Source organism: Bubalus bubalis, chromosome 10 (genome assembly GCF_019923935.1).
Source record: "Bubalus bubalis isolate 160015118507 breed Murrah chromosome 10, NDDB_SH_1, whole genome shotgun sequence".
Lineage (NCBI taxonomy): Eukaryota > Metazoa > Chordata > Mammalia > Artiodactyla > Bovidae > Bubalus > Bubalus bubalis.
In genome coordinates, this window is record NC_059166.1 from 24204376 (window position 1) to 24222754 (window position 18379).

The following is an 18379-nucleotide window of genomic DNA, read 5'->3' on the forward strand; positions in this document are numbered from 1 at the left end:
AAAGCTCTACTAAATACGAATCAAATTTCAGTCTTTCAGAAAATAAACACACACACGCACACACACACACCCTTCCTGAAGGTCCCCGTGCTATTGACAAGGAGAGAAGCTGGGCTGGGGAGGAAGAACTGGAGACAAGAAACCCGCTTGCAGCCTGGCCTGGCCTGGAGCTCAGACATGACAAGTCTCAGAGTAGGGGAAAGATTTTCCTCCACATTCAAAACTCCACAGAATCAGGACCTAGCAGGTAGAGCTATCTTCCCAGGAAGTACAGAAGAGGCACTGGGTTTGCACCTCATCTTTACATTTTGACTGAATCTGATTGGGTTCCCTGGTCGCTCAGGCAGTAAAGAAACTGCGTGTAATGCAGGAAACCCAGGTTCGATCCCTGGGACAGGAAGATCCCCTGGAGAAGGAAATAGCAACCCCTCCAGCATTCTTGCCCGGGAAATCCCATGGACAGAGGAGCTTGGTGGGCTGCAGTCCATGGGCTCACAAAGAGTCAGGCATGACTGAGTGACTAACAGTTTGGACCTCATCTTCACACTCCGACTGAATCTGATTGCCTTTTAAATCCTTCCTACACCAACAACCCCCAAGTCCCCAACCTGCTTGCTAACACAGAAAATCCCTTTAATTAGCACGCATGCTTTGTAATACAGGTGTACACAATATAGATTGTTTTTCCCTTTGAGAATCTTTCATGTGTTGAAGAGGTGATGGCAGCTTCCTAGTACAGGGAGCAGAATGCATGGAAGCTTGAGGTTAGGCCAGCACAGGTTACAGGTGAAGGAGTCAGAGATGGAAAGGGAGCTCTTTGACTTGGGTTGAATCTATTTTTGTGCACTGGGGCAGGATTTGCAGAATTTGTTGTTGGAGGTATTTTTGTCCTAGAGCTGAGAATATAGCTAACCATGTGTTTCTTAAACAATTGTTTAACAAAATCACTTATCAGAGCTGGAAAAGATTACAAACTCTAATTAAGGACTTTGGTTCTCAGGCATTAATCCTGGCCTTACTCATGCTTAGGATTCACACTGAGCAAATGACTTGTAGTAGACAGCAGAAAATGAAATTTGCTAGATGATGTTTCCCTTAACACTCAGAAGTTTTTATAAATGTCATATATATTGGAGAAAAAACTTCAGAGCATACATCTGGTGTTTTGAATTAGTGAATAGTGAAGTCACTCAGTCGTGTCTGACTCTTTGTGACCCCGTGGACTGTAGCCTACCAGGCGTCTCTGTTCATGGGATTCTCCAGGCAAGAATACTGGAGTGGGTTACCATTTCCTTCTCCAGGGGATCTTCCCGACCCAGGGATCAAACCCGGTCTCCCGCATTGGAGGCAGACACTTTAACCTCTGAGCCACCAGGGAAGCCCCTGTGTTTTGAGGACACTGGCAAAGACCCAGTTCTGGGTTTGCCTCCCTGATATTAAAGGCTTCCCTGGTAGCTCAGATGGTAAAGAGTCTGCCTGTAATGCTGGAGACCTGGGTTCTATCCCTGAGTCAGGAAGATCCCCTGGAGAAGGAAATGGCAACCCACTCCAGTATTCTTGTTTGGAAAACCCCAGGAATGGAGGAGCCTGGGGGGCTACAGTCCATGGGGTCACAAAGAGTCGGACACGACTGAACGACTACCATATTAAGATGTGAATTATTTTGAGGCTCTGAGGCTGACCACAGCCATACAGAAGGAGGTTTAAAGCTAAGAAAACTGACTTAATAATTTTTTAGATGGTACAGTGCTACTTTATATCATAATTATACAGCATTAGATGACACTGCTTATTTTTAAGCAAACCTGAAAATACACATCTCCTGCATTGGCAGGTGGGTTCTCTACCACTAGCACCACCTGGGAAGCCAAGTTTAAGAGACATGTATATAAATTACATTCAAAATCTTATACTTCTCTAAAACTTTGTAATAGAAGTCATTTACATGCTCTGCTTCCCACAATGAATTGTGATGCTATGGGACAAAAGCAGATAATAGGCATGAGAAATTAGAATTCTTTGGGATAAATATATTTTAAATTTCCAAGGTATCATGCAGATTCTTCAGCCATGAGACAGAGTTCCATTTTTAAATCAGAATGGGACTCTCATAACAGGTTATTTGACTATTTGTAGCAACTAGCCCTTTTCACATGTATTTAAATCAGTCTGGCAATAAATATTATCCCAAGATTATTTTAGGACAAAATATCCCGCTTAGAGTTCAGCCGTGGGAAATGTGGAAGGTAGCCACATCTGGAAGCATGCACATGCGGTATGGAAAGAAATTCTGAACACTGCAGGCTGGAGGAGGAGAAATGTAGCAGGAGCGCCAAGGGCACTTGGAGGCCAAAGTGAGAAAACAGAGGGCTGGTCCCTCTTCAGTCTTCAGGGCTTTTTTTTTCCATCTACTTGTGGATCTTGGTGCCAGGAGCAGAACTTAAAATCACAAAACTTTATAGAGTTTTCCTTTGGCATCCAAAAGAATCTGTTTGACTTCTCATCTCCATCTCTGTTCTTTCTATCACATGTTTTCCCTTTGAGAATCTTTATATCAACCCACATGCCTCAAAGAGGCTCTTCATACCACCTGGAAAAATACGCTCTTCTAACTTTCTGGAAAGGGCTTTAAGCTGCAACTGGGGACCGGAATAATTGACTCGTACTCCTCCCAGTGCCTTTCAGCTTTATTTAACTGATCAGGGAGTAGGAAACACTGCCCATAAACGTTGGACACTAACACGACTGAAAAGATAGAATTCAGAGTTATAAAGTCTCTGCTTCATCTTGACAGGCTGTGCTAGTTTTACGACAACCCTTTTGGGGTGAATTCGAGCCTGGAAAACCACCACTCTGATGAATCCAAGCCAGTTCCTTTGCAATAGTTTCTTCAGCTTGATAACTGCCGTGATTCTTTATCATACCCATAAAAACCCAGATACTATGTTAGAGCAAGATAAAAAGTAAAACTTTCTTTGAATGAACAGATTCTTAACCAGTTCTATACCTGTTCATCCTTGTCTTCCTTGCACCTCCATTTTTCACTAACCAGAGGTATCTGCTCACTTTTAAAAATAATTTTGACCAATACATGAATAGATGATGTAATTTCTCATCTCAATGCTTTCTTCTCTGCAATCACCCTCTGTGTTTTGTTTTGTTTTTTGTCTTTTAACTTTACTGAGGCTTTCAATGGCTAAGTCAAAGATCTCTTGGTAAATGTCACATTGCACTTGAAATTATGTGGGCTATTTTCAAATATGTTTTGATATTGATTTCTAACATAATCCCACAGTGATAAGAGAACAGACTCTGTATGAAATTTTTATACCTTGTTTTATGTCCCTGGATATGTTCCAGTGTTTCCTGGTTTATAGTCTATGGGAAGTTAAATAGAATTTGTATCCTGCTGTTGTGTGAAAATTCTATAAATTATCTTAACTATGCTGAATTGGCCTACAGTGCTTTCCAGGTCTACTATATCCTTCTACTTTTGTGCATATTCATTCTATAAATTTTTGAGAGTTTGATACTGAAACTCCAACTAAAAATCTTAATTTATCTACTTTAAAAAACAGTTGTAATATATAGTGGAACTATATGTAACTTTGCTCTGCATTTTCCAGAAAGTGAAAGTGAAACTTGCTCAGCCGTATCCAACTCTTTGCCACCCCATGGACTATACAGTCCATGGAATTCTCCAGGCCAGAATACTGGAGTGGGTAGCCTTTCTCTTCTCCAGGGGAATCTTCCCAACCCAGGGATCGAACCCAGGTCTCCTGCATTGCAGGTGGATTCTTTACCAGTTGAGCCACCCCAAGTCTCTTGTAAATGTGTTACCATACTTTCATAATTTAAAAAATAAAGAAGAAAGAAAAAATAGCTTTTTCGAGTAAGGGTGTTGTAAGTATGTGGGTCCTGGTAGGAAGGAAAATGCAATGAATTCCACCTCGTCAAGACCTCCTGAAGAACCACACCATGGGCCAAAGCTGCTCCAAAAGCACAGTAAAGGGACATCCAAGGGGGTGCTCTCCATGTCTAAACATGGAGTGAGAAACATTTGGAGAGGTCTTATCAAGTAGCAGGCTTGGGTTTTGATGTCTAGTTCTTTCACCTGCCTCAGAACACATTCAAGTAGAAAGTCTTAAAAAAAAAAAAAATCCCCTATCTAAATTGTTGACTTCATAACCATTATATATAGATTATATGGGCTTATGTTTAATCTTGGTCTCTATAAGTGCTATTTAACTACTTATTTGGGGGAAAAAAGATATCCTTAGCCTCAATATTTTGGCTAGAAATTGGGTGTCCACATAGAATTCATCCTCTTTGGTTGATTTTAGCAAAAATAGGTGACTTCCTGGGGCAAATATAAAATAAGTAGCTAAAGGGATCTTCTCAGATCTTTAGCCTGATTATCAAAAGTGTTAAAAAAAAAAAAAAAAAAAAAAAAAACTGCCCAGGAACAGTTTCCCTTGGCCTTGAAAACAAATGCCATACAGTAAAATTTAGGGAAGCACCTTTTGCATTCTTTTACTGGCCTAAAAACTCACTTTTAAGGAGTCTGGTGAAGGAAAACAGACAGACACCTTAAGTGCTCATTTCCTAAACATTTCTTTACCGACTAAGGTCCATTAGCAATTCCAGCAGGCTTGTCATCAATATATTCTGATAAATGACCTAAGTTGATTTTTCATACCTGGATAGAAAAGACCCAGAAACACAGTGAAAAGAAGATTATGGATATAGGTGACTTCAGGCATATGGGATGGAATCAATCAAGAATTAATCAAACCACATGTCTGGGTCAAAAAGGACACACATCCTAGATAACTGATCTTTGACAAAAATGATCTAGATGACTTCTCAGCGTCCCATCAAGCCCGAGTCCAACAACGGCTCATATGTTCTGTTGTCACACAGATGCAGCCAGCTGGCTGCAGGACTGGGGAATCTCTAGAGTTTATGACTCCCTTTGGGAACCTCTTGAATTCTCCTTTCATTCGACAAGGTGCCCTTTAAAAAATTACTTCTCTACACACAATATGCTCTGCCAAAAGATGAGTAATTTATTTCCCTGCAGTGTGTAATGTCTTGGCCAACGTGATGCCGTTTCAGATGTGAATGGGTTTAAAGGTGGGACATCTCTTTACTTTGGCGCCAATCCGCCGTGTGTGTTGTCCATGTAATTATGGCCCAGCTTAACTATCAGGAGGTTCCTACTCCATAATTTTACTTAATTTTCTGAGTTTGCCAACAGGATTAAAATATATTTTTATTTTAAAAATGATAAATATGTTTCTATAAATGATTTTTGCTAGAAAAGGTTAAGAGTAAATTTCCACTTCATTAGATGTACATTTATTAAATTTCTTTAAATAGACATATTCGCTTCCTAGAAACTTTGAAATAAAAAACTGAAAAGGCAGTAATTTGTTTTATTTTTTTACTCATGCTTTCTCACCTAATGTGCTTTTCTATGCTCACATATGCTATGTTATAAATATTACACTGTAGGATTCAAACTGATCTTGGGAAAGTCATGAACTCTTATAAGCCTGTTTCTTCATCTATAAAATGGGGAGAATATCCTCTTTCTTGGGTACCTATTTTTCATGTTTGCTGCAAGAATTACACATCAGATCACAGATGTTATGTGAAAGTACTTTGTAAACCATAGTGCACTATGCAAATATAAGTTATTTCTGTTGATCTGGGTATTTTAATCTTACCCAACTAATTAACAGCAAACATGATCTCTGAGTGGACTGATGATACCCTTCTGTTTGCCATGGTAGCTTCTATTTGCAGAACCATATGGTGCACGGTATACATACAGAAGATGGACTGATTATGTCTGAGACTATTAATCAATATTGTTTCATATGCATGGAAAAGGAAAACTGATGATTAAGCTCTCAGTATGGGGCTACGTTTTAAATCCTGTTAACCGTGTCAGGAGAGTTAAACTTCCCTACGTACTGGAGGAGCCTAATCTAATGTTGCTGCTGTTCAGTCACTAAGTCATGTTTGACTGTTTTTGACCCCATGGACTACAGCACACCAGGCACCCCTGTCTCGCAGAGTTTGCTCAAATTCATGTCCATTGAGTTGGTGATGCTATCTGACCATCTCATACTCTGCCACCCTCTTCTCCTTCTGCCTTCAATCTTTCCCAGCATCAGGGTCTTTTCCAATGAGTCGACTCTGCAACAGGTGGCCAAAGACTGGAGCTTCAGCTTCAGCATCAGCCCTTTCAATGAATATTCAGGACTGATTTCCTTTAGGATTGATTGGTTTGATGCCTGTGCAGTCAAGGGACTCTTAAGAGTCTTCCACACACAATTAGAAAGCATCAATTCTCTGGTGCTCAGCCTTCTTTACAGTCCAACTCTCACATCCACTCCTGACTACTAGAAAAACCACAGCTTTGTCTATATAGACCTTTGTCAGCAAAATGATGTCTTTGCTTTTTAATACGCTATTTAGGTTTGTCATAGCTTTCCTTCCAAGGAGCAAGCATCTTTTAATTTCATGCCTGCAGTCTCCATCTACAGTGATTTTGGAGCCCAAGAAAAGAAAATCTATTACTATTTCCACTCTTTCCCCTTCTATTTGCCATGAAGTGATGGGACTGGATGGAACTGGATCTGTTTTTTCAATGTTGAGTTTTAAGCCAGCTTTTTCACTTAGTGTCAAATACTTTTGTACAGTAATGAAAAAATATACAGTCTGAGATACTATTTATAATTTGCATAATTAAGTAGCAATGTGCACAGGCTGCATCTCAAAGCAATAACTCAATCTTGCAAGTACATCAGTATCACCAAAGGATATATTATAGATGCCCAAGAGGGCTCTGGCCAAGATTCTCTCAGAAACCAGAGAATTGCCTTTTACTTCTTTAGGATGAACGGCATTATATTTCTTGACATATAGGCTAATGTTCTCCGGCATGTGAATTATGATGTGTTTTAGTCAAACATCTGTTCTCTTTTGAATAACAATTTTGTATACTATGTGATTTTCTCAAGTTATATTCTTTAGAATAAATTAAAATGTCTAATAAAATGCTTTGCTACTCTCACCCTAGGAAAGCAGCAAAGATAGAAAAAAGAGTTAGAAACATAATTGTGCCATGTTAAGAGAAGGTATATTTATCCATTCATCTTAGAATAAAAAATGCAATGAAATATTTAGTATATAACTTAAATGAAGTAGTAAGAGAAACAGAACAAAGCAATATATGGTGGAAAAGCAGTTAATAGTAAACCTTGTTTCAGCCTGGATTCAAGTGACTTCATTTGCTTATTCAAGTAGGCAAAATTTTAGGTAGAGCTGCACAGATTATAATAATTTTATGATATGCAGCTAACATGATTTTTTGCAACTAAATTGTGCAATTATAAATGTATCTTTAAAAATTCATAAAAAATAAAGACAGTATTGAAAATAAAAATAAAACATCTAAAATAAAAATACACATATAAAGCTTTAATACATAAGCTACACAAATATGAGTACAGACATAATTATACATGTATATGTCTTTGTACATACACACATATACACATGTATTTCTAAGAATCTTGAGAAATAAAGTGGATTTTTAACATCTTTGAACCTAATTTTTAAAGACATACACAAAAGTGAAAAGAAATCTGCTAGCAAAAGCTATTCCTCTGATACATATGACCTGGCATCACTGCTCAAACACATCTTCTGTCCTCCCTGCCAGACCTCACATCTGTAACACTCAAGAGTGACTTGTGATCTTGCCGATTTTAAGATGTTCAACTATAAGCTAAATTTTAGAAAATTAAAATTTACTTTTTTGGGCTTCCCTGTGGCTCAGATGGTAAAGCATCTGCCTGCAATGTGGGAGACCCAGGTTCGATCCCTGGGTTGGGAAGATCCCCTGTAGAAGGAAATGGCAACCCACTCCAGTACTCTTGCCTGAAAAACTCCATGGACTGTCACCTGAGGAGCCTGGTAGGCGACAGTCCATGGAGTCGCAAAGAGTTGGACATGACTGAGTGACTTCACTTTGGCATAATTTTAGGTTTCAGAATATTACATTACATTATTAATCTTTGGCCATTGCTAATTCTTGCAATTCCAGGCTTCAAATCACTCCAATATTGTATTAACATGAAGCTTTCTTATCCTAATCAGTGCAGAAAAGTATGAATTTAATGACCAAACCAATGCTAAGTGTTTTGTTACTAGCACACGTGCAAATTCTCTTGACTCTGCTCATGTATCTCAGGCTCCTCCATTCCCATCACAGTCTAAAACACTGAACCATCTTACCTTACTTGGATCATTGATTGCCATAGCCTCTCATCTACAGACACTACATGGCTGCTGTAATCTATTCTTCACATTATGTCCAGCTTCACCTTTACAAAACGTGTATCCGATCGTATCAGTCCACAGGCCTCAAACTTTTCAAGAACTTCTAAATGCTCTTACACAGATCAAAATACAGAGCCTTTACCTTCCTTCTGTATCACACCCACTGCTCTGTTACTCTCCTGCTCTTTCTTGGTTCTCAGGTTATATGATCTTTCTTTTAATGCCTTGAGTATACGCTATAATCACCAATTACAGCAATTGTTTTGCACAAGAAATGCCCTCTATCTGAAATAGTTTTTACCCACCTCCTACCCCCACCTCTCATCTAGTTAATTCCTATTGATCCTTCAGCTTTCAGTGTAGGCATCATGTCTTCTGTCACATGCTTTCAACACCACCATGTATATTGTACGTGGTGATGTATTTGATTAACATCAGTCTCTCCTAGGGCTCCCCTTGTGGCTCAGCTGGTAAAGAATTCACCTGCAATGCAGGAGATCTGGGTTCAATTCCTGGGTTGGGAAGATCCCCTGGAGAAGAGAAAGGCTACCCACTCAATATTCAGTCTCTCTTACTACAGTATAAGCTCCATGAGACACAGGGACAAGTTTTATTTTGGGGGTATTTGAATAAAGAATATCAGAAAGACATCGACACAATATAGTTTGCCTAAGTTCAACCTGAGTTCATTATGTATTCATGGAGTTTTTTCTTTAAACTCTCTAAATTTCACATGCTTCTTTTAATAAATCATATACTTTTAATAACCACCAAGCCTCTCACAGAAGGTTCCAAAAATGACGCAAATAAAAACCATTAAATGACTTTCCATAGTGTCTGAAGAAGCTGTTGTACAAGTCTGGCCAGTAAGGAATTGTTAGATTCATGTGCTCTGTATCATTGCCTTTTAATTTAAATTTTCTTTTTAGAAGGTGTTTTTAATATCATTGAATGTGCAGAAATCTGTTCTGAATTTATATCATTTAAAATCAGCCTTAAAAGTCAGTGATTTATGAAGAACACTGACTCGATGATGGTTTACAACATTTTTCCCTCCTGAGAGGAGACCTATGCTGGGAAAAATAAAACATCCTGAGTCTCATTAATGGAAACAGAGCTGAACAGACAACTGTAACTATTGCAGATTACTGAAAACTGCCAGGAAATTCTAAAAGCAAAAACAAGGTTGGGCTGGCAGATTAATGTGCCTTTCATGTACAATCCTGAAATATAAAACCATGGAATTTTCTAATGTTAATGGATATTTCTGTCAATATTTGTCTAGGCACTTTTATGTTGTATATTATAGAAGAGATTAAACAGAGGAAAACTCACTTTACAAAGTTGGATCCCAGTGCAGATGTATTCATATGCTACCTATTCAGTTTCCAACTTCTGGAGGTGCACTTGAGGCTTATTATTTTATTTACTAAAGATAATGAGCCCACAAAGGTCGTCTGTCAAAGGAGAATGAATCTGAATAAAATTTGCTCAACTAATTAATTCATGTTTATGCCAGAAGAGTCTCGGATTGAATTTAGGCCATCCCCCAAGCTCCTCCCTTCTTCATCTACCAATGCAGTGATTGATTTATCAAGTAGTTATCGAGCACCTTTTAAGTGACAGGTTTTTAAAACAACAAGAGCTCATGAACTAGTTGGAAACTGAGGAAGATAAGCAAAACAGATACATAGGATACAAAGCTGTAAAAACTCTCCTGTAGGTAAATACAGACTTTTCTTAGAACACAGCTGCTGGGAGCATTTGCTCAGGCCATCTCACCTGTGAGGAGCACAGACCTGATTTCCACACTTTTCATCCCAGCTCAGAGTCATTCAGCTTTAGTCAGCTATTCCTTCCCCACAAACCTTCAAGTGCATGACCAGTAGCTTCAGGTAAGCTGTAGTAATGCCCTGCTCGAAAAGATGCCGAGCTTTGTCACCTCATTCCTACTAGTCTGTGGACTTCATTGTGCTTCCAACATTAGGGAGTTTTAACAACAATACAGGGTATATCAATGTTTTACAGAATGTTACTGAATTTTGAAAAAAACACTTCATATTCACTTAAGGTTCAAAACTAAATTCATCCTAAAAAGGAACCTTCCTAATAGCGTTGGTGGGAATGTAAGTTTCTACATACATTATGGAAAATAGTACAGACATTCCTCAGAAAACTAAAAAACAGAATTACCATGTGATCTAGCAACCCCACTCCTGGGCATATACTTAGACAAAACTATAATTTAAAAAGATACATGCACCCCTATGTTCATAACAATACTATTCACAGTAGCCAAAACATGTAAACAATCTAAATGTCTATCGACAGAAGATGTGGTACGTATATACAATGGACTACTACTCAGCCATACAAAAGAATGAAACAGTGCTATTTGCTACAATATGGATGCAACTAGAGATTATCATACAAAGTGAAGTCAGAAAGAGAAAGACAAATACCACACAATGTCACTTACCTGTGAATCTAAAATATGGCACAAATGAAACTGTCTATAAAACAGCAGACTCACAGACGTAGAGATCAGACTTCTGGTTGCCAGTGGGGAAAGGGGAGGGAGAGGGACAGGGATGGACTGGAAGTTTGGGGTTATTAGATTCAAACTATTACATTTAGAATGGATAAGCAACAAGGTCATACTGCATAGCACAGGGAACTATACCCAATCTCTTGGGATAAACTATAATGGAAAAGAATATATTTTTTAAAAGATTGTATATATGTGTATAACTGAGTCACTTTGCTGTAAAGCCGAGATTGGCACAACATTGTAAATCAACTATTCTTTAATAAAAATGGTTTAAAAAGCTAAATTCACTCTAGAGTACACTAGGTTGTGTGTTATGGACTTAGAAGCATTACAGGAAACTCCTTGAAAGAAACCTTATATTTCTAAACAGAACAAGCCATTTATTAGATTGTTGAGTTGACTGCCATATCTTAGGGAAAAAAAAAAAAAGCATTTCTGAACTAGATTGTTGGTATTTATATTTAGAGCCAAGGAATCAAAGTGAATTTCTCTGACCCTGACAGAGTCTAAAGATTTTTCTGGCCAAGAATGCTACACCCACATGGTTCCATGAAGAGCACCAACACTCAGCAAAACTGTGAAGAAGCCACAAAGCCTCTATGCCTCCCTTTCACTTCCCGCTGGACACCTCTCATATTGACTCATGAACAAGATATATTTACCGAGCACCTACTATCTTCTAGGCATAGTTTTAGGTGCTTGGTATATACAACACTGAAAACAAATAAACTAACATTCTACCTCTTCACTTCACTCAAGGCCATTTTCATGAGCACCCACTCTGTGCCTGGAACTGTGCTCAGCACTCGGAATAGTGACTTAGAAACGCAGCATGGCGTCTGTTCAAAAGTGAAGCTGTCTGCACATACGTTCAAATATGAAAGAGAAAATGGTGCAGGTACCATTTATCTTGGGCTTCTCTGGTGGCATTAGAGGTAAAGAACCCACCTGCCAATGCAGGAGACATAAGAGATCTGGGTTCCATGTCTGGATGGGGAAGATCCCCAGATGAGGGCGTGGCAACCCACTTCAGTATACTTCCCTGGAGAATTTCACAGACAGAGGAGTCTGGTGGGCTACAGTCCATAGGGTTTCAAAGAGTCGGACATGACTGAAGCGACTTAGTAGGCACGCACCAGTTATCTTACCTTGTAACGAGTTGAAGATGGAGAAGAGGTACATGAAGGGGACATTCAAAGGTCCCCAGGCAAAGAAAGCAAACCCCCACGTCATGCCCAGGAGAAACGTCAGGCTGACCACGCTACGCAGGTTCCGGAGAACCTCCTCACGCAGCGTGCGGCTGCTTCTCTTGCCGTTCCTCCCACAGATCTGCACCATCACCACAATGAACATGGCCACATTCAGGAAAAACATGAGTCCGAAATACCCGGCACAGGTCACGTAAAATACGACCCGATCCTGTATCCAACAGCTTCAAGGAGAAGAGACAGAAAGAAAGAGGTTAATCCTCACGCCCTGTTTACCTAAGAGGCTTACTTTGGGATTCTGTATACTTTACAGATGGGCCTTCCTCAAATGCCCCTCAAGTCCCTTTAGGAAGTCACTTCATTTGGGGGGACCTCAGTTTCTTCCTCGATGTTTACATACGTTTTTTGTTTTTGTTTTTGCTTTCTTTTGGATAGTCATTATCTTAATACCTAGTTATTTAAGTCAACAATTAAGAAAACAAGGTAGCCTCTTAAACTCTGACTTAGTGTAAAGACATTATCATTTGGCTCACTCTATCCCCTTTCTCTTCTGGGCCTCCACTCCAGAGGATGGGGGAAACTTTCTCAACTTCCTTTGTTATTTAAATGGTGGCCATGTGGACATTCTGGAGAAAGAAATGGCAACCCACTCCAGCAGTCTTGCCTGGAGAAACCCAAGGACAGAGGAGCCATGGGGCTACAGTCTATGAGATCAGCCAGACACCACTGAGTGACTGAGCATATGTGGACTTTGTTCTACAAAATGATATGGTAGCAGAATCCACTAAGGAATTTTAAGAGAGGTATTCCTGACAGACTGACTGGCAAAGCCCTTATTTCTTATTTCTGCTTTGAACATGAATGCAAGCTCTGTGGCTGTAGTCATCATCTTCTATCCAGGAAAGGAAGACCAAGAGAGCTATAGGATTGCTGGTCCTAACATTTTCAGCCACAAAATTAATGCTGGTTATTGCCTTCTTCCAAGTTTCTTATTATGTGTAAAGAGTATTACTTACTTATTTAAGACATACATAATTGTAGATTCCATTATTAGGAACAAAATAATTCCTATTAATATAATTGGTCTAATTGAGGCACAACCTTATTGTATAACTCTGTTATTCTTATGCTGAAGCTTCTAATGCATAAATAAAAAGCTTACATCATAACATCCTTGTGAGATGAGGAAAGATACACTGGCTATTCAGAATGATATATATCTCAAAATAGATGGAAGTAATTTTAAAGGGTACTAAAAGTAAAATTAAAATACTGCAATTTGCGGATGCCCCAGTACCTAATTAATACTATGCAAGTTCTTAGGTACCAAAAATATTTAGATGAATTATTTAAGACAATTAATCTTCAAATTCTAAGGCATATTGTCATCATTTTGGTAGGTTGTGTCTACCATGGTATAATTTGACCGTCCCAAAGGCAAAAGCTGTCTTGAACATCTTTGAGTCCTATAACCTAACAAGATTCCTGGCATATAGTAAATTCTCAGTTAATGAGAGCTGTTGATGGCACAGTACTTTAAAGGCCTGTAAAAGTTGACTCACATACTTTTTATATTCCCTTATTTAGAACTTATGCACTGACTTGTACCTTTAATATAGCTTATTTTAAAGGTCCCCAAATGATACTGCTTGCCCCTGGAGCTAATCTTACTTTCTATATGGAAGTCCCCCTAGAATCTGAAATTCCTGGCCTGGATCCTTTACTTCTCACTAGCTCTCTTGGGGGCTTTTGAATGTTACTTTGGAAACATAAAAGGGAAGACCAGGAGGAAAGGGACTGGATACTGACTGGATATAAAAGTGATATCCATCCATGAAATGAGCACAGAAATGTGGCATCACAGTCAGGAGTAAGCTCTTCATTCATTCAGTAATTCAGTCAACCCACAAATAATACTGAGTACTTATTATGTGCTACATAAAATACAAGAAAACTAACTGCCAAAACTGAACAGTTTAAAAATCTTAGCCTCAATAATCTCACAGTCTGAAGGGAATTTTTCAAATTATTCAAAATCCATTCTCTCCACTTTCACACAATAATCATATTGTTACTGAATCCCTCACTGTCTGATGCTGCTACTTAACTCTCTGGAAGATGCATGTGGTTTAACGAGGTGGAAGTATTAGGAAACCTCCTCAAAGAGACAGGATCTTCTAAGTCTAAAGAGAGAATCTTATGCTTCTTCTGAACTCCAGATGAGAAGAGCCCAACATTCATAAAAGCAGCTCACCCAGTTCAGGGCTTTCAACTGAATTCATGTATGGTATAGCAGAGGCCTTGGCAAAGACATGTAAATACAACTTAACCTTCCAAAATAAGCTCACTATTGGCATGAAAACTCACACTAAACTTCAGGAAACGAAGCATACAATACTCATCACAAATAAATTCCCAACAAACTTTTGTTACTTACAATTCATCACCTTGTTCTTTTCCATAACTGTCTTTTCCATAGACTTCATTTTGCTTTCTGCTTGCTAGAACAATGGACACAACTAAGATAGGCACACCTGTTATAACAAAACCATGACAGAAACTTTTCTGAAATATCTGAAATTGCTTTATAAGACTGAAAATGGCAAGGGGAAAAAAAGAAAGTAAACACTCCATATTATAAAATCAAATTTCTTAGAACTGGCAGCTTGGTTGAAAACAACAATAAAATCCCCTTTGTGGTATAAAACATCCAACTCTAATTAGAAGCAATCTGAATCTTAAGTATTCTGTTTGCTTGCTGGTACCCACTAGAGTATAAGGACCTGCTCTATACTGAACATAGCACCAGAAAATGTAGTTTCATGGATGACACCTATTAGATTGACCGGGTTCAGGTTGGAAAGTAAGTGCAGCTTCATTCTACCCCTTTCTATAGAAAGAAACGTCTTCAGAATAAGTTGAGGGGAAACAATGGGGACAGAAAGTCTTTACAGTCATCTCTTTTCTCTCATGAGAATCTATATAGATTTGCATGTATATTTCAGTAGGGAAATGCTGCCCCACCTGAATTCCCTGAAAGGTGCCTTCACTGACTCCTAAGGAGGTACTGAACACCTTGCAAATGCCTCATTTCCCCCCTGCCATCTGAAAAAGAGATTTGTGATAAAGCTTGAAAATGCCTGCCCCAATGCAGAACCCAGATAAAAGAAGGAGCCTGATTGGAAGACTGTAAACAAGCTAACACAGCCATCCGTGTCTGGCTGAGGAATCATGGTAAGAAGTTCAAAGCAAGAATTCTGTCAGTATTCTGGTTGCACTTACAAAAATAACCTTTTTGCTCAGGTTTCCAAGACATGGGCATGTGTCTAGGGGCAAGAATAGTTAAGAGTCTGAGCTGGCCTTTCTATTTTGAAATATAATGGAAATCCACCACTGTCTGCCAGCTGCTTCTTCAGACTTGGGTGGGCTGGCTCTGGACACAGGAAATAAATTGGTGGTGACTCAAGAGCTAAGGTTTTTTTTTTTTTTTTTTTTTCCCTTTAATTGTGACTTTTGTGAGGACTGTGGAACCGTTTTAAAAACACCCCTGCCTTCAGTTATGTATATCAAATGCATATCATTCACAATCTTGAAGTTTCTTTTAGCAGTCCTATTCTTTCAAAATAGGATTTTCCTATGAGAACCTAGTGATTTCCAGGACAGAAAAAAAAAAAGCAGGACGCTTACCCCAGCCAACGATGCAGAATTTCAGGATGTACCGGCGAATGTAAGTGTTAAATACTTTCACCAGAGCAATGTACATGTGAATCGCTTCTAGTCCCATCCAGGTAAAGGCAGCTAGAAGGAAGAAGTGCAGGAGGGCTGCGATGGCCGTGCAAAGTCCATCCACGTGAAATGAGGTGATCCACCCGTCCAGGAGGAAGACGAGATTCAGGAACAGCAGGGCTGTGCTGAGGTTCATCAGGATTTTGGAGGGATAATCCCTTCGTAATTTTCTTTAGGAAAAAAAGGAGGAGCAATAGAAAGATATATGAGAATGATATTGTAAATAAATCTTTTAAGCACAGGCAGTTAATTCACATCTTATACAGCTCTGCAATAACCTAGACAGTACCATCTTTATGACATGGTTCCACTGGGAGGAGGGCCAAAGATATAGGAGTACCAGGCAAATTATAAACATTTTTTTAAAAATACTAATCTAATTTCAAAACTGTTTCCAAATTTTCTAATTGGTTACAACAGATTGATTTTTTTTTTTAATCCAGGAAAAATTCTAGATTTATTAGAAAAAATATTTTTGTTAAAAACCAATTTCCCTAAAATTTGTTGAAATTTCTTGATTTCTAATGAGGTCAGGGTCCTTTTTTAAAAAGACTTCCTGTTTCAAAACCAATTTTATAAGATTTATTTTGCTTTCATCTTTTTTTCATCTTGTATTTTCACAAAAGTGTTTTCATCTTTTACCATAAAAAGCAATTCATACAATTGTTATTTACTTAAATACTAATCATATGTAACAGGGTTACATATATTTTATCAATAGAAATATAGTAACTATAAATTAAGATTCTAAAGCTGGGAAACTCATGTTGCATGATACATCTCATGAGAAATCTGAACATTAAAACTGAATCCTACATGATTCACAAGGTGTATATATGTTTTTTAAAAGCTGAGACAATTCTCGTATTTATGTTTTGCAACAGTCCGCTCTGGATTTGGCAGATAGAAAAAAAAAACAAACAAACAACTTACTCAAAAGCAACATATGTCAGGAGGGTAGCTGCTGAAAAGATGGCAGATATTCCACACCCAATATAGGTAATGAAGGTGAGGATTTTAGTGTTTTTTGCATCCAACTGTGAGGCAGTTCCTTGAAGGTCCTACCAAAAACATGAGAAACAGCTGTAATAATCCCTTTTCATGATAACCCTGTTTTGTTTTAGTAGAAGCTTCATGACAACACTTAGAATCCAACTCCATCTTAGGGGCTAACTACAACAGTGTAAATCAATACAGGCGAATCTCAATTTAATTGTTTGCCTTTATCGCACTTCACAGACACTGCATTCTTTTTACAAATTGAACATTTGTGGCAACTCTGAATTAAGACATTTTTCCAACACTTGCTCACTTTGGGTCTCTGTGTTGCACTTCGGTAAATCTCATCATATTTAAAACTTGTTCAGTTCATTGTTATTATATTTGTTATGGTAACCTGTGATCAGTGATCTTCGATGTCACTGCTTGATAAACTGAAGCTTAGATGATGGTGACCAATTTCTAGCAATAAAATATTTTAAAGTAAGGTATCTATATTGTTTTTTTTTTTCCTTTTAGAGATAATGACATTGCACATTCACGGGCTACAGTATTGTACAGACATAACTTTTATATGTACTGGGAAACCCAAAAATTTGTATGACTCATTTTATCTTGATATTTGCTTTATTGCAGTGGTCTGGAACCGAACCCACAAAAATATCTCCGAGGTATGCCTGTATTGAAATTTCCACTTATTGCACTCTGTGGATCACGCCATGAAATAAAAATGTAGCATTATTGAGAGAGTTGTACATGGTTTTTTATCATTACCTATTACCCAAGCTCTTTGCACATCAGTATAACTTGAAGAGCAAAACCACTGGTTCCCCTAACAAAAACTGGAAAGGAGGTCATTGTCTTGCATTATAAGTAACCAGACCCTTATGAATAACCCTTATAAATAACCAGATCTTACTATTTGCAGGGCTGGGGTCCCAAGCTCAAATGGAGGCCACTGTGGCCCATGTGTCCAAGCCCTCAGGTGGGCTCTGGTTTCTTTGCTTGGTAGGGTGGGACTCATCCAAGATAGCCAGAGGCTGGCTGGCACATAGCTGCCCAGTTCTAAGAATAGTGCTGAGGCTCTTACTGTGGTCATTTCAAAGTTTGGTACATATAAGGTCTTTCCTTTTCTGTTATCATAAATGAGAAGGACCAAGAGTTTTTTTTGGGGGGGTGGGGGGTTGTCATAGTTTTTTGATTTTTATACACTTGAAAAGTTGTTACTTAAAAGTGTTAGGCGTTGGACTTCCCTGGTGGTCCAGCGGATAAGAATCTGCCTGCCAATGCAGAGGACACAGGTTCAATCCCTTGTCTGGGAAAATTCCACATGCAGAGGGGAACTAAAGCCTGTGCACCACAACCACTGAACCTGCGCTGTAGAGCCGATGCTCTGCAACAAGAGAAGCCACCAAAAAGAGAAGTCCGCCAACAGCAATGAAGACGCAGCACAGCAGAAAATAAAATTTTTTTTAAC

At 38.7% G+C, this 18379-nt stretch overlaps 1 protein-coding gene across 5 annotated transcripts in view; it reads right to left on the reverse strand.

Annotated features, from left to right (window-relative positions):
• ADGRG6 (adhesion G protein-coupled receptor G6) overlaps positions 1-18379 on the reverse strand; it is a 153909-nt gene that overhangs the window by 13241 nt on the left and 122289 nt on the right. For all 5 annotated transcript variants that reach the window (XM_006066166.4, XM_006066168.4, XM_006066167.4 and 2 more), the window contains 4 exons: positions 16837-16964; positions 15805-16073; positions 14555-14651; positions 12058-12341 (listed from right to left, as the gene is read on the reverse strand). In XM_006066166.4, the coding sequence (XP_006066228.3) occupies positions 12058-12341; positions 14555-14651; positions 15805-16073; positions 16837-16964 (778 nt within the window). The remainder of the gene's footprint in view (positions 1-12057; positions 12342-14554; positions 14652-15804; positions 16074-16836; positions 16965-18379) is intronic.